We start from the raw sequence: 17,643 nt of genomic DNA on the forward strand, positions 1-17,643 counted from the left end.
TCAAATCATAAAAATGGAATTAAATGCAAAAGATGGTGCTAATTGATTGGCTAACAGTTTTCTAACATTTGCTGCAAGGGTCAATTTATCCTTAAGGTTAATTGAAAAAAATCCACTTTGATAGCCTGCCAACTGAAAATTTTTTATCTAATCAAATGAGCATTGATGAGTTAGTTCTCAGGAGAAACATATTCTGCACGTTCACCTAGCATCCCTCTTTACACTGCTCAAGCATGTGTCTCTTGGCCTTCCTCATGGGGGCTTCCCTTACATATATGCAGGGTGTGGAAGCATAACTAGCTTATTTGAAGGGAATTTGAATTCAAATCAGCAAATTATGCCGTTGCACCCCGTTCCAAGCAAAATTCATTATGCCTCTGGGCATACCCATAATTTCAGACTCAAAAGTTATCATAATATATAAATCGTCGTGATAGCTTCCACAGAATGGTGTTAATGAATACAGTTCTGTTTATGATTTTATACGCGCAAATGTTTTTTAACACAATCGTTTCACGGGCATTCATGCAACTACTATTATATCCCAGCTGCTGACCATTATTGTTTTTTTTATGGTCGACGACATGTTTCCAATTGTTGAGCAACAAGTGACAATATGTCTTTCCCTTTGAAATTAATCAGGTTTCTAAATATTTTCAATTATCTCCCCATATCAATCTGGGGAAATTGTCCCTCTTCTACTGACACTGGCATTTTCAAAATCAATGCTGTGGGTCAGTCCATCCCAAATGTATTCTATGATTTCCAACAGATGGATTCATCAATTTATTGCCGCTTTTTGATGCTCTCACATGGGAAATTTTAGTGATATTTGATTGGGGTAACAGTTGCCACGGCTGCACTTAACCTCGAATGCATCTCCAATGCTCACCAGCAAATAAACACAAATTGCACCTCACCTGAAGAAGGCTGGTGAACCCATTGTGTTAAAAAAAAACATTTTAGGCAGATGAAATCCTGAACAAAAACATATTTACAACAACACATAACTTAAAAATACTTCTTACTAATGGCGGAATCCAATGCGAAAACTGGCAGCAGGCAGTGAGAGTAATAAGCTAGTTCTATCACATTAGGAAGTATCGTAACAGGATGAACAATTATTTCCTTGGAACTATTCATTTCCTTCACAACAAGCCCAGGCCCCAGAAGATTTACCTTAAACAAAGCAACATTGATCAGATTAGGAAGGACAAAATTAAATACATAAAACTGAGAGACCTTCATAAGACATAAACTATGAATAAAAATGTTTTATGGAAAGAATAATTGATGAAAAGAGGTGTTCTTTTCAGCAGCAATAAAATTCCATTAAAACATAATGGCCTCAGGGACATTGAAAATGCTATTACATACTCAAACCCAGTAATTTGTTGTGCATATTTATCTGATACACTTGGTATTATAAACTATCAATATTCTGTAGCCATCACCCTCACACTTAAAAATGCTACTTTTTGTGTTTACTGAATTTCCAAAATAATTTCCACTAAATTTTCAATTGTTAGTGAGGCAAAATCTTTATTTCTTCAAGAAATAAATTTTTTTTCACTAGTTCAACTTTGGCTAATTTCCAAAGAAAATGAACTTTAAAACTTAAACGTTCATGATGAATGACATCTTTTTGTCAAATAAAACATAATATCCTAGGGATAATTTTTTTTGTGAATGGTTCAGTATGATGATAAATGACTACCTAGCTATTGAGCTATCCCTTGTTTCACAAGGTTTCAGAAGTTTATTTCTAAATTTTCAAGGGATTGGCATAGTTCAACAAAGCAATGCAACTAAACAGTTACTCCAACAGTGGTGACACAGCTAGTCAACATTGAAGTCAAATTAAGTAAGCATTAGTAACATCAGCCAATGGAAATCATCAAATTTACTAAATGGAACTAGAAAGTCAATTTTCATCAAATGAATTTAGCCAATCAACCAAATTGCACACAATCACCCTACAACAAAGAAGAGCCATTCAATTACCAAATGTAAAGTGAAAATAAAAATAAACTTGATGAACAGAAAACAATGGTAAAATATTGCTGCCACCATTTCTGTGAGCATTCAACTTAAACTGAGAACATAAAAAGGATTATTAAAACTTAACCATCATAGAAGATTTCATTTTTAATCATATCAATTTTTTATGACAAAAAAGGAGAATTTCAAAAATTTCTCCTAAAAATTATTTATATACTGGTGGGCAGTTCTCATGCTCACATATCTTATCATTAATTGTAACTTACTTTTTAAATAAGAACACCAAAAAATGAGGAAAGTAATATGCTAGGAACTATTAAAGAATGAAATGTAAATATCGAGAGGTTATATACAATGTAAATAAGTATTCAATGAATTACAATACCAATGCATCTATATAATTAGGTGATTTTATTTATTTCCCCATTAAAATGACAACAGCCAACAACCCCAGCTCCGGAACCAACACCATTTGTATCCACAACACCTCCCTTTCACTCCTTCACGCTATCCTCTCTCTCTCCACACCACCCCAAGTTTGCTCTACAAATACACCACTTTCAAATGTTAAAAAAAAACTTGAATATTGTACCTAATGTTGATGCCTGGAATTGAAATATTTTGTTCACAATAAATCACTGAGGAAAATCCCAATTCTTATTAAAGTGGAATATGTTTTATTTCCTCACATTCATTCCTGCCACAACTATGTACTCAAATATGCTGGGGGCAGCAGTTGCTTTTGATTAAATGCATAGGAAACAAATATATTTACAAAATATTTATTGAATGCATTCAATAAAGAAAAATATTCTTGAGCAATATTAACAAATCAACTTTAAAAGATGAGGTTTCTATTTTAAAAGACAGTAAACTGTCATAAAAATATCTCAAGCTTCTCATTGGAGGAACAAATTTTATAATTATTCCCTTCGTGCACACAACTGTTGCAACTGATACAACAAGAACCTAAATTACAACTTTAATTCTCACATTTTAAATAGTTGGTCTCCTAAACGGTGCATATTAATTTAGTGTTTAAGAGCCAAAAATAAATAAATTCAATGTTTACTACAACAATTGAAAATTTTAAAACGGAAAAATTCCAAGCCCAATGCACAATCAAGTAACCTTTTCTGTTTCCAGGACAAATGAACAAAAGAGGCTTTTTTATTACGCAACAAAGAATGAATATTAATGACTAGCACCTAATAATGATAATGAATAATAATAACTTACTGCATGATTAACAATGTCCAATGAATCCCCAGTGAAACCAACATCACGTCCTCTCATACGTAGTCTTTCTTTAAGTCTTTCAACGGCATCTGCCAATTGAATTATTGGCACCCCACGCCTGAACTCATTCAGCAGTAAAAATGCGACAACATTTGTAGACACATACGCAGTAACTCTTGCACAATCTGCAATAAAAGTAGGGATATAATATTAATAACAATAATATACATAATATTAATATACATAATATTAATAGATATAATATTAATAAACTCAACAAAAAAATTTTAAAAAATCCTCCAAGAATCATTTCCCATAATTTTGACTTTATATAGATTTATAATATTAAAATATAATACCACATTCAAAAAAATCACTTATCTGCTATATCATTACATTACCTGCATTTTATAAAGACAACAAAAAGATTTATATATAGCTCCATTTAAACATTCTTACATAGATTAGTTTTTCTCAAAGCTGTTCCAACCAAGACAAAATGTAAAATTCCAGAGAAAACTTACTTAAAGCAACAAAATAAGAAACTATCCACAAAGAAAATGTTTTGCATTCCAAGGATTATTTTTGCCCCAAAAATCCAAAGGAAATTATTTTAAACCAGATAATAGGATAATGCCTTCAATGAATATCTAGTACACATTAAGTCTATTTTCTTTTACCATTGAATAACACCCAACAGTATGTACAAACTGTGCTTCTTGCACTTTGGCATATATTTTGAAAATTAATTAAACAAATTTAACATCTCAAATTTAAATATAGCTCATATCTACCATAAATGACATGACGGGCAATACTCTCCACCGCATGCCTTCTCTCTTCTGCAACAACATCTGTTCCATAAAGGGACGTGCTTGAAGGGGCTTGATGGATTCCTGAATTTGAGGTTATGGTTTTATGAATTTCACTGACAACACTTGCATTTAAGACTTTCCCAGTTCGCAAGTGATAAGCATTCATTAGTTCCTGTAAATGGATTTAGTCTAATTAATACTGGCATGCAAAACAAACCCAGAAATGATCAAGTCAGAAAATGGTAGATACTATGTACTCCAGTAAAGAGTTATCTCTGAACGGTTTCTGAGAGAAACTTTACTTTGTGATTTTATTACTAGAAGCACAATAGAAGTAATGAATACAAAATCTTTAGGAAATAAATTGGGCAACACTCTTTTGTGAATAATAAGAGTAAAAATCTTTTGTTGAGTTGCTTAATTTTCCTTCTAGGACTTACATGTTTGATTTTATTTCACAGCTACTCAAAATTCTTTGTTACAGGGAGAAAATATTACTGTTCCACCAAATATACTTTATTTATGAGTAGTTTTGTGATGCAAATCTGAATCAAAACTGGTCAGAAATATAATAGGACTTTTGTGGATAAGCAATTTTCCTTTAGCATCATGAAGTTGTTACAAGTTATGCATAAAATCATTTATGATTTAAAATCATCATCATCAGTATTTCAATCCTAAGATTGGTTCACTGTAGCCCTTCATTCTTCTTATTTGAAATCTAGGCTACATCTTTGGAGAGGTGGTTGCTTCTGATTGCCTTCCACATCACAGTTCTACGGCCATTCTGTGACTATCTCTCTCCCCTACAGCTGCGACATGTAATACTTCTTTATTTGCACTATCAGTGCCTAATGGTGAAACTTATGCCTTCCACCATTGGTACAGGGTAAATTTTCTCATGGCCTCCTCACAAATAAATACAGAAATACCATTTTTCCAAAGCTGAAAATATTTGGTATCTCTAAGAATCGGTGACCTTGAGCTTTGTAGTCAGACACACACCACCCCTGAGCTATACCAGCCCCATCCTAACGTCATTTCACAGTCAATATTCCTTAACACCACATACCATGAATTTCATATTTCTTACTGATACCAATACTAAAGCCTAATCTATACTAAATTAACCTAAGTTATTGTCACTCTCTATTACTAGTACCACGAATACACCTTTTAATCTTGCATATTCTGGCTGATTTTTATTATAACAGATGCAAGTATTTTTCTTTTCATTAAGTACTCCAAATATTAAGAGCAAATGGTGATCATTGAGCAGTTTGGACTGAATGCCGCAAAAACCAACCTTCACAGAATATGGTGCTCCAAAGTCCATTCTAATCATCCCATAGTGTGAGGTTATAACAGACCATATTGCTTTCACTGCACTAAAGAAGCTTTCGGGAATCTTCGGTCGCCCAAGCTGCTCTCTCACAAAGTTGCCATCCACAAGACGCTCATAGTTCAAGCTGCACGGTACAAGCAGGGCATCCTCAATAACTCCATCCAGGTATGCTTCAATAATCACAGATAATAGTCCCCCTGAAATAATTGACACTTTAACTAAAAATCAGCACTCCTCATATTTTGTGCAGGGATAATTCTCACTCATACCTAAATCATTCAGCATATAACAAAAGTTATAATTAACTTCTTGCATACTCTACAAACTCATTTACAAAGTTATTTTATGAAAAATTAAACAGTAAAAATATGATTTCCATGAAACAGAATGCTAAAGAAACATTTTGGAATGATGATAACTTTAGGATAATACATACTCCAAGATAAGTGAAAATTGTGACGGGAGGATATTAAATGGTAATTTTGAATGCCCTCTATAAGTGTCCCTTATGTTTTTACGGTGGCCTAGGAAGATGGCATATTTTTAAATGATCAACCATTCAGCTTAAGCCAAGCTTAAGTTGAGAAAATATAACTTAATGTTCAGGGAAACTTTGCCTTAAATTACTGCCATCTACTGCAAACACACACACACAAAGAACTTCTGCTATTACTCTGAACTCGTGTAAAATTTTCACAAAATTTAACTATGGAATATGCATCACCTTTTGGTAAGCAAGGCTTTCCAGTCCGAGTTCGCCCTCCTTCGATGAAAAATTCCATGTTGTGGCCAGCTCTTAAGGATTCAATCATGTACGAATGTAGAACTGTGCGATATATTACATCCCTACGACCTTGCTCTGGGTGCATCTTTCGTCTGATAAAAAAGGCACCAAGGCGACGTAGCCATGCTCTGTCCAAATAAAATATTCAATGAGTAACAATCACGGAGGAAGATTCTCCACTCTGGTGCACTTTCCAAATAGCAATATAAAGACTGAGATATGATTAGAGAGATATATGAAAGAAAAGGAAGGAACTAACCCAAAAAATGGTATTCTTAAGTTATCACCAGCTGCTACAATGGGACACTTAATTTCATTGTCAAGCAAAATAAATGAAAGGAGGATGTAATCCAAATGGCTTCGGTGCAATGGCAGGATGATCATTGGGAGGCCCCTTTTTGATGCTTGCTTCAGCACTTCAACTTGACCACAGTGGACGACAACACTTGACAGAAAGCTGGGAAGTACCTTGTATAAGAGCCATCCTTTCACCCTGTACAAAAGAAAATATACAGATTCATTAACTTTAAAATTGAAATATGACTCATGGCCTAATTTGTCAATGTCCAATAATGGATAGGCAATGAATCAATGAATAAAGAAATGGAAATAAATTTTCAAAAGAAACACACATGCATGCCATGAGGTAGCTTGTCAGACTGTAACATGGACACAAGCCAGAAAGATATTTAATGATAAACTTTCACATGTACCTATTTTCTTATGTGCAAGAAGATGGATATACACATGGATAGCATGATCTTATAACTGTCTAGTAATGAACATTAATTGTTCTGATGATTCAAATTGAATATATCTAAAGATTAAATATCAAAAAATTTCATTTTCTTGTGGTAGGGATAAAGAGATTTTTACACTCACATATAATCCCACAAATAATAAAGAAAGAAGTTACTTGCAGACATAGTGATAAACTGATTCTCAAAGAATTTCAGAAGAAGAAAAAGTGAAAATGATATTCATGCACAAGCTGCATTCAGTTAACAAATACAAAAATATCAGAATGTGTTGGATTGCAAAATTTTGAGACATGCAATGGAATGAAGAGCTGCTTTGGAAATCAGTCATGTGAAATCATTCAAATTGGAATGCACTAATATCTTAGTGTTAGGATAAAATTTTTTACAAGTTTTCAATAACTTGAGATGGTCTTTTTCAACACAGTTTTTCATATAATAAGATACTGGTTTCCCTTGCCAAGAGGGATAGAAATTGAGGAGATTGAAATAGAGATGATAGAAACATGATATAAAAGTCTTGCACAATACTGATATGATATAACATGGAATGGCAGTATACCTATTGGTACTTTGTCACAAAATAATGGAAGCAGAGTTGATTATTACCACATCTTTCTTAGTCGCTATCTTTTTGATAAATGAAGGCAAAGCTCCATTCTGTCAAACAAAAATGGATCTCAGATGGATTGACAGAGCATGGACTTTTCAAGAGATTGCATTGCACTCTCTTAGCAAGATTTCACCACAAGATTAGGTGATAATATCAATCGGATAGGGCTAAATGAAATGAGAACTTAAGTGAAATTAGCAAGCACCAAAACATTCAAATTCTAACATAAAGGTATCATTTGAACCATTTACACAATGCAGTGACTCTTTTGAGAAAATTTTACCGTGCTGCTAACTTTAATATAACATAAGAGGTGACGAGAAATGTCATCACCTTTGTTAATCAACATGAGATGCAAATTATTATCAAAATTATTATTCTATATACTTAAATGAAAAACAGCTCTCATATGTTTCCCATTGCATAAACTTTTTACACATAGCACATCTTAAATTTTGTTTAAAAATGAGTAAATACCATTAGAGTGTTTAAAGGCGTGTGTGGTATAATTATGAGCATTTTAAAATATAGGGCAACAATTTGGATTCCATATGAACTCATAAAGAATACCTGAGAACTGTAATATCAAACTTCCGGTAAAGAAAATTTCTTTGAAACACAAATACTGACCTCAGCATGAAATCTGAAAGCTTAGATGACATATCACCAAGTATTTTAACTGCACGCTTCCGATGTTTTTCAAGAATTATTTTAAATGTCTCCTCATCAGGACTTTTGCCACAGCATGCTTTCCTATCCTCAGCTTCCATATTAGCTGCTTCTTCAATAGCTTTCACCACATTATCGTCACTTAAAACCTGAAAAATTCATCACTGAGTATTCACTCCAGTAGCCATTCATTATTAACACATTTAACAACTATTGGGAATAGTTTTTCACTCTCATATCAAGGAAAAACATATGGACAAAAGTGAATAATTTCATTTCTTCATTAACAATAAACAGACTTGGTCTATAAAAGATATTATTAATTATAGAATTTATTCCCTTATAAATCATGGTTAATAAATCAGTGCAATAATATTTAGATTAAATTATAAATGCATATCCATCTGTCTCCAAGACAATAAAATATCACCAGGGAACCAATATGAAACATGTTCTTTTTCGAAGAAATTCAGCAAATAGCATCTAAAGTATGAAATAAAAAATAACTTACGGAGGAATAAATGCGTTTGTACTCATACTTCTTCAATTGTCCAACGCGAGCCAAATAGCAAAATGTGCGTGTGAAATAACTGTTGTGAGTACCTCGGGTATCAACCAGGAGGGCATTTCTAATTCCCATATTGGCGAACGCATGATCTATGCTGGCACTCTGGAAAGAATGAATTACACGTATAAAGACAATATTTCACATATACACCAGTTCGATAAACGATAGCAAATCAATATCCCTGATAAGGCCGGTGTGAATCGTTGCACTAAAATTAGTGTCGAAGAGGATATTTACACGTGGAAAACTTTTTACGATTTCACAAGGGGGTCATAGACCTAATGTAATTTTGTAATTCCCGCATAAATTATGTTAAATCATTAACCGATTACAACAAATATGTCACCCTAAAATTACAATTCAAACATAAGAATCAATTATATTTAAACATATCCGGAACTGATGTAAAAATTGGTTTACAAAATACAACGTACGTTCCGCCGTAAAATATCTTTGTACAAGTCCAGTTTACTCCATTGATAATCCATTATTCTAACGAGTGTAGTGTCATGTAACTACACTAATCACTGTCAGCAATGCACACTGTTATCCCGGAAAACAACGACAGACATCGCACATCTCTTTTGCCGAAGCATCTTATTATATTTAGCCCATGCCGACCAGAAAAATATTTTGGCTGAAGATCACGGTCATTACAGCCGTCCTCAAGACCTAGCGGACGAAAAGTGAACTACATACACGTAGAAGCTACTGTTTGAATGGCGATGCTGAACTTTTCCTTTGCCAGGCTTTTAAATACATTAATCCCCAAATATGGCATGATAACTGAAGGTGGCAACATTATCCTTTTCCGATTTTGTATCCAATAAATTAACAGTAAATACCAAAATCGTAAGTAATAACGAAATCCTTTCAGTTAGCAACAACGAAAAACAGTGACTATCAGTTTTTTCGCATCCCGGTCAGTACAAATGGAGCAACGCGTCATCAGAACATCCAACGTCTCCAGCAACATTTCCATTATTTCAGCAGAGTTCATGATCGCTTCCAAAGGGTACACTTCTTTCCTTCTTCCCGTATCGTTTCCTCATTTCAACCAGCAACATTGCACGCAATCGAAACTGTCTTTAAGTTCCAGATGAATGATGATGTAAACACTCATCTTAGGATAGAATTAAATCTTTTCAAAATGCTTACCATTGATTTCTCTCGGAGATAAGGAATCCGAACACAAAAAGAATTGACTATAATACTCAGAAGGGCCATTTGAAGTAAGTTTCACGAGAAGGTTAATACGCGCATGCTTGTAATCAGCCTCCAAGGTAAGGCGGATGATTTTTAAGTATCAAGTATGGGTGTCCACAATTGGAAGCTCAACCCCTATGTAAAATAAAATAATTATCGAATTATCCAATCCATTAAAATTACACGATCAATTTAACTCACAGCAAGTACTAACGCCGCAAGAGAGCTTCAAATCTCAACAAAACGTAACCTCAATAATCACCCACTACTTTAAACCCTTGCGAAGGGCTTTGCATTTTCAAATTATGGATCAGCAGGCGAGTTGACGGCTAAATCGATTCGCCAACTCAAAAAAATGTTTGCTGAATGATTTCATTCCAACGACAACTTAATCGTATAGAATATCAAAGTCAGGGGCAGTTGGCTGTTTTATATTGCGTCAACTTCGTTCGGATTTTTGAAATAAAATGAGCATAAAATCATGGGTCGATGCTTGTATTTATCACGCATCGTACTATATCACCATTAAAATTTTTCTTCAATCTCTAGCTTATTTCAATTACATGTCTAATTGCAAATCATAGCATTTAATTAATTGTAAACAGTCCAATACGATTCTCATTCAAATTACCGTATGGCATTACCACTCTCAGCTACATCTACTTGGCCTATTTTATGAGCTTTTTCAACGCCGGCAATTTTCGTCAGAATGGTAAATATGATGAAGTCTAACGTATCATGGAGGTATTATGTTGACAGTTTGGGGGTACTGAAGTCAGTATTATTCCACTGACCAATTAGGATGGATAATCATAATGAAAAAGGAACAAATATGACAATCACAAGTAACCCCGTCGTGATGTAATGAGTCAACGGCGGATATTTATAAAAAGCATCTTGGCGACTCCCTTGATAATGTATACGACGGCGTGTTCAAAAAGTAACGGGAATAATGTAATTTCGCATAATGCACGGAATTGTACACCATGAGCTCTAGTCACAAGGTCAAACGATCAATAAAGAGTATTACTGACAGGTTCAAGCGCCATTTGCGTGAAGCAATACGAAAAAAAGTCCGTAATTGTGGCGCAACAATTCGTGGCTTTTGCACCACGACAATGCTTCTTCGATTCACTCAACTGCTTGTTCGTTAATTTTTGGCCGAATACAGCAATGCAATGATGTTCCAGCATCCATATTCGAGCGTTTTGAAGATTGAAAAAAGCGCTGGCATAAGCGTATAGTACCTAATAGGGACAACTTCGAAGGTGATAACATTGATACGGACGAATAAATAAAAAAAATACCAAATAGCTCAAATTCCCGTTATTTATTGAACACACCTCGTACATACTGATCCTAGAACCAAATCAACCCTCTCAAAGTTCCCGTTTAACCGAGCAAAACGATGCCAGATTTGATTATATCATGAATTTATATCTGTGGCGTTACAGACATATCTTTGGCGTGCACACACACGTACGTCCTTTAATGGCGTAAGCACCCCTTCGTGCACTGCGGTGCAAACTTTAGAAAGGAAGCCTCTATCACATTAATTACTTATTACACATCTTATCAAGGCACCACGGAGCGGGCGCGGCACGCCGATTGCGCCCGGACCATCACTTGACGTATTTAATTAAGTGCTTCGCAAGCAAGCGGATCTTCACTCTCACATGCGGACTGTAATCGATTGTCCTGAGATAGGTTTAAAAACTTCACAAATATCCAGTTACTACTTGCATCTAACCAATAGTGGAACTAGAAAACCTATGAAATAAGGGTGGTTGTGGGCCATTTTCATATATATGAAAAAGAATTTATAACCTTTTTCCCCATAAAATAGTGGACAATCATATTGATTTTGGAACTAATCTATCTAATTCAGAGACTAAAATGCAATCTTTAGCAGATAATTTTAGGTTCAGCGGATAGTAATTGTTCAACATTAATTTAGAGTGTCTAATTTATATTTATTTTGATTTTCATTATAACCAAAAATATTCCAAGAGAGCGTGGCCATGCCCCCACCATCACACAGATCCATCTCTTCATCTGAGTCTGGTTGTATATCCGCATTATTACTGCATTATTTGATAGAAAAGAAACATAAATAGCGAAAATGCGTTAACTTCTTATCACCGAAATACACGGGCTGAATAGTGACTAGCGATACTCACTAGAGAATTGATCATAAGATAAAAACACTGACAAGAAAAATCACTGAAGATAATCTTTAAAGTCTGAGAAGTTAGGCAAGCGTGGAGGGCAATCGTGGACTATGCCATTACCCCTAAGCCTTCGTCGTCCTCGGTAAACTAACGTTCCTTCCATTGAATTATCCATACGTCAATAGTGAATGATTAAATATGAGTGGAGCCATGCGCACACCATTCACGCCGCAAATTCGTTTAAATTCGCAAATTCGAGTAAAATATTTTAACTACACCAAGGAAATAGATCGATGCCGTGAATTCTCAAGTCGGTAAAATGGGTTTCTATCCCCTAAGAAGTTGTTTCAAGCAGATCCTAGGCTAGTCAACGGACTTGCGAAAGTCAAACAAAAATTAAATCGTCATACAACAGTTATTTATCACAAAAACTAACTCAATCAAACTGAAAGCCACAATTAAAATTTTCATTTTTAAAATTTTAACAGAACAACGCTAATAAAATATTAACTAGTTATCTTACAGATAAGATCTTGCATTCCGAAATTCTACGCATCATCAACTTCCAACGCCATTTGGAATATGTTTTCTTTTGTTTTTTTTTCATTTTTTAATAAAAGTCATTCGCTAACAGAGTCTAGGGGGAGGACTTTTCCTTAGGAAGTCTGTTTAGCCGGGGTTATGAGCTTTAGATGCCCATGAGATTTTATAAAAGTTGGTAGTCATTATAAAGTCCACGCTCAACTAAATATTACCTTTTGGATCTTGCACTAAAAACTCTTCCTTTATTATAATCAGTAAAGTTTAAATTGATTTATACGTAAATAAAACATATCTTACCATGCCAAGGTAGTACAACTTCTACACATGGATGGTTTTCGATACAGCTGGAATTGGCAGGCACAGAAACGATTATCAACGATATATCCCCAACTACACTTAATATTCCAAGCGTTCCAGAACAGCGATAATCTCGGAGTTTTCCAAATTAGCGAGAACCACTTCTTCGTCTTTCAAGTAATAGAATCGGAGGTTTCTAGTGTTGAATGGATTGAACGATTCATGGATAAAATTAGGCACTTCACATTAAACACTTTCAAATGGCTGCCGTTAAGTTCTCTGGATTAAAATAAAACACTAATGTATCCATTTATGTATCTACTGTGTGGGTTGGAATCGGGATCTACATCATGAAAAAATATCCCGATAAATCTTAGGCGAGACAGAAATAATGGCATTTTCGCATGCAGCGATAAATAACTCGGCACACACTTCCTGTCGGAGGGTCTTCTTCGGTCAACAACGACAAGGGATCCAAATAAAAATTAAATATGCGCACGCTAATGAAATTATAATGGATATGGAATGAGATACAGATTTTATTACGTTATTAGTTATTTTGAAAATGCTCCAACGTCGCAGTAATTTCGCACTAAAAACTGACAGGGCGAAGTTTGCGTAAGCGTTCATAGAAGATTGTTGAGATATAACGCTACTTTATTTAAATAATGTGATGGCAATTTTCCCTCTACATAATTTGCAAACATCCCATTTTGCCCGGTTTGTCACGGAGAATATCTTTCAGGTGGCCCTTGATCTAATACGCCGAATGTGAACATAACGCGCGGGTTCTGTCAGGTGTTTGATAACCGGGCAGCACGGGATAAAATTCAGCAGCAGGTGAGACCCATAGGGACGACTCATGATATTATTATTATTTTAATTCCAGTTGATTATTGTTGATTAGCAACAATCAATACCAGAATATAGCTCATTTTTTGTTGCTTTCAACAAACGGTGCAGAGAGAATCTAAATCACGTGCGAGCCCTTCATAAATCCTACGCCCAAAATCTTCACGCGCCAGGAATGGCGGTCTAGATACACATCTCTTACAAACTCTGATAGGCAATTCAAAGAAAGAATTTCATCATCGAAACTAAACGAAAAAATCAAAGAAAAATTCTTTAACTTTGCGTTCTTCCGTCGAAAGATAAACAGAAGACTCCGTAATACACGTTTCGACTCATTAATTAGGGCGAATTATTACTACGAATTGTACAAAACGTACATCAAGGCAAGGGCAACATGAACCCCTAATGCAGAGATGCACGGCCTTTTTATTATCGGGACGAAAAACGATTGTCTTCCGAACTTGCGGGCCGCATCAGGAAAAGCGTAGCTAATACAGAAATTACTGCGTTAGTTTTAATTATTTTATATCAATAGCACATACATGAGGTAACTAAGAAACGAAAAGGATGACAGAATTAATGTCCTTTTCCACAGAATTTTACTACGTTGCATAACGCGTTTCGCCGTGATACGGTATCATCGGGTTCAAGAAAGGGTTATGTAGTTCCTTCTGTTATTATGGACATTACAATTTCCACAAGGTGAAGCTTGAAACCACAGTTTAAGAAATAGGAATTTTAAATCGAATTTAGCAAAGAAATAATTAAAATTCTCGCAAAATAATGAAATTCTATTGGGATATTTCATACATCTTTTTATTTTAAAAAAGTCAACAGCAGTGGTCACGAGCTGTGGGTTCTGCACCATTACTGAAACGTATAATAAATCAGCCACTCACACGATGCTACGGCATCTGGAGTGCGCTTTCGGCTGGTAAGGAATGGAAAGTGCCAACAAAAGGGACACTAAATTTAGCCCTTTCGCGGTGCCCCCATGATCTTCGGAAGGATGCTAAGGATTATGGGGTACAGCGAAGCGGGGCCCCAATCCCTAAAACGTCGCAAGGAGGACTTCCAGAAGCCAGAATCGTAGAGAATACAGAGTCACTACACGGCGAACACAGCCTAGTCGCTAAGGAGGCTTGAAAAGATTTTGAAACCTTACAATAAGTTACAGCCTCAGTACTCTGAGTAAGCAGCAGCGGTGAGCACGACGCGTATGACTTGAATTAAGGGTCTTCGGACACGGGAATTACAAAGAGTATTCCTCTAAGTACGCTAAACCTCGGACGGAGATGATTTTTTAGTGGTACTGGGGGAATTTTTTATTGCATGCATTATTTTTATTAAACATACATTAATCTAAGTCTACATGAATTTGTCTAAACAAAAATATTATGTAAATACGGAATTACACCGTTGGCGCGGAGGTTTGAGCAAATCGTAAATTTGGTATACGCGAAAGTCAAGGAACGAGGCACTGCCACAAACTTCCCTAACTACTGGGTTCGTCTTCTAAGTGTCCGCAAAAAGACTTAAGCGATCAAAAAGAATACACAGGTACGTTGGCAATAAAAAGCGCATCAATATTGACGGGGAGTATACCAATGGTAAGTTGCTGAGTCACACTGGACATGGTTTTCCATGGGATAGAGCGCAGGGATGCTGACTAAAGGGCTAAAGTTCGATTTTGAGCGACGCTCCTGGGCAACCTCAGAGGCGTCGCCTGCCTTTGTACAAGAGCACACCCCCGACTAAGTGCAGCCTCCGCGAGCATTCCGAGTGCAGGTTAAAATGGCAACAAAAAGATATCTCACCCTAGGGATTCGAACCCCCGCGCTCTTCACAGGATCCCACTCTCTTCACTTCAAACGAAGATGCACGATCGAATTCAAAGTCACGGGCTCATGAACGCGCATCACCATTGGCTATCTACCCAATTAAGGCCGAGTTTGGACGATCGCATATCGCGTGTATTCCCACCCCCCCCCCCCCCCAGCTTTAACTCCGCGGTTTGCCAAACATGCTCTTCTTCGGCCCTCCATACTTTCTACGAGCCTGCAAAGAATCTACCAAAACTATTCTTTCCCTCTCTCTCCCTTTCCCTCCATTCATTCTCCAACCTTCGGCATCCAACTCTATGCCTCTCCATCATTTCCTCCAAAATATCGTTCACCTTCCTTTGAATTTTACCCAACTAGGCACTTCCTCTCTCTCTACCTCCTCTTATTTCTACTCTCTCAGAAAAAGATCGTCCCCATTGAAAGGAGAAAGGGCGTTCACAGTTCGGCTTGACGGAGGAAGACTAGATATGCTGAACAGATAAGAGGGCGAGGGTCGACATATGACGTTGAAGTGCCGTGAAGATCGCACCCTCCCTCCCCCAACCCCCTAACAGGACTCGCTCGCGATAGGCGATAATAGTTTAGCGCCGCAGGGAGAGAGGGCTTGTGGGGGGGAGGGGATAAACAATAGCTCTCGCAAATAACGTCACGTGATGAGATTCCTTCCCCCGACACGGATTTCAAAGTAATCTCTCTGGCGAGCGATTGAGGGGGATGGTGTTAGGGGAGAGAGAGGGGAGGGAACGCATTTGATAACCACCACCGCCCGCCCTCATGGCAACGGCGAGATTCCGAGCAGAGTGAAAATTGGACGGCTCGGAAGCGATACCCTCGGATCTCACTCACAGACAATAAACAAGCCCTTATCGAAGCAATGGCAAACAGAGGCGGCGGCCACTCATCACCTGTAACCGAGGATCACCATGTCAGTCGAAGAGCAAATACAAGCGAGACCCGAAGGCTGAAAAAAAAGTAAAGCAATACAAAGCTTGTCCCCAACAGAAATACCACAAAACACGAAGTAAATAAAGGCCGCAGGAGTTCACTTTCTACGCACTCACCCTTCACGTCGTTCCCTTTAGGGATAGGCAAAGTCGAAACAACCCCCTACTTACAACTTCCTTTCACTAATTTCTTCTACTGCCTTATGGACCTTACCTCAGTTTCATTCCCGTAAAATAGATGGGGTGGAATTACACTTTTATGCACAACATTTTTTGGGCCCAACTTCCATTTGCATAAATACATCGTAAGATAAAAGTTTGTTGTAATTTTTCACAGAATTAATTGGTGATGCGTTCTTTGTACCTGAAGGTGATGAATACGCATTCATACACATTGTACGCGATTTTTTCGGCGAAAAACTAAAACTAATTATTACACTATTGCCAACTAAGCGATACTTGATTTTCTAAAATCAAAATCCTTTCAATTAATTCGAATCTTATCAGAGGAATCGACGAACTTAAAATGGCATAATCGAAATGCATCCCACGCGAATAGATTCGAATCATATTATTATTTACGCCGAAATTGAAAATAGGGGAATTAATATGGAGATCGGGCTACGTGATCGACGATATGCAAGTAAGTGGTTCCGCGACTCTGTATAACGAATAACACGTACAAAAGTCGATTTCTTATTCGAGGCAATAGAGATTACATAGCCTTTAGTTTCTTCGTGCGCCGAGTTTAAAGTTGTAATTCTTTTTGTCGTAAAGAATGCGCAGTGTGAGTATATTCGGAAGTGTACGTAACATTATGTCAAAACCTAACAATTTAACCACCTTACGCCTAAAAATGCTAATTCTTTCAACAGATTACGTGCGTTCACTTAGAATTGATTTGAGTTCCAATCTCCAGCTGAAGTATCTCGAGTCGACTACGTGTTATTAAGGTGCCCCGGGGGGATTTAGGCCAAGGGGAAAATCGGGTCAA

At 36.5% G+C, this 17,643-nt stretch overlaps 1 protein-coding gene across 3 annotated transcripts in view; it reads right to left on the minus strand.

Moving 5' to 3' along the window:
* mino (glycerol-3-phosphate acyltransferase mino) overlaps nucleotides 1-17,643 on the minus strand; it is a 140,246-nt gene that overhangs the window by 12,853 nt on the left and 109,750 nt on the right. For 2 of the 3 annotated variants that reach the window (XM_071585718.1, XM_071585717.1), the window contains exons 5-12: nucleotides 8,736-8,894; nucleotides 8,186-8,373; nucleotides 6,444-6,677; nucleotides 6,125-6,312; nucleotides 5,362-5,597; nucleotides 4,035-4,227; nucleotides 3,241-3,425; nucleotides 1,029-1,179 (exon numbers count right to left, since the gene is read on the minus strand). In XM_071585718.1, the coding sequence (XP_071441819.1) occupies nucleotides 1,029-1,179; nucleotides 3,241-3,425; nucleotides 4,035-4,227; nucleotides 5,362-5,597; nucleotides 6,125-6,312; nucleotides 6,444-6,677; nucleotides 8,186-8,373; nucleotides 8,736-8,894 (1,534 nt within the window). Of the gene's footprint in view, nucleotides 1-1,028; nucleotides 1,180-3,240; nucleotides 3,426-4,034; nucleotides 4,228-5,361; nucleotides 5,598-6,124; nucleotides 6,313-6,443; nucleotides 6,678-8,185; nucleotides 8,374-8,735; nucleotides 8,895-9,226; nucleotides 9,338-17,643 lie in introns of those variants that run through there. The other variant, XM_071585719.1, reaches the window with a different exon arrangement.

Source organism: Hetaerina americana, unplaced genomic scaffold (genome assembly GCF_022747635.1).
Source record: "Hetaerina americana unplaced genomic scaffold, ioHetAmer1.1.p SCAF_2, whole genome shotgun sequence".
NCBI lineage: Eukaryota > Metazoa > Arthropoda > Insecta > Odonata > Calopterygidae > Hetaerina > Hetaerina americana.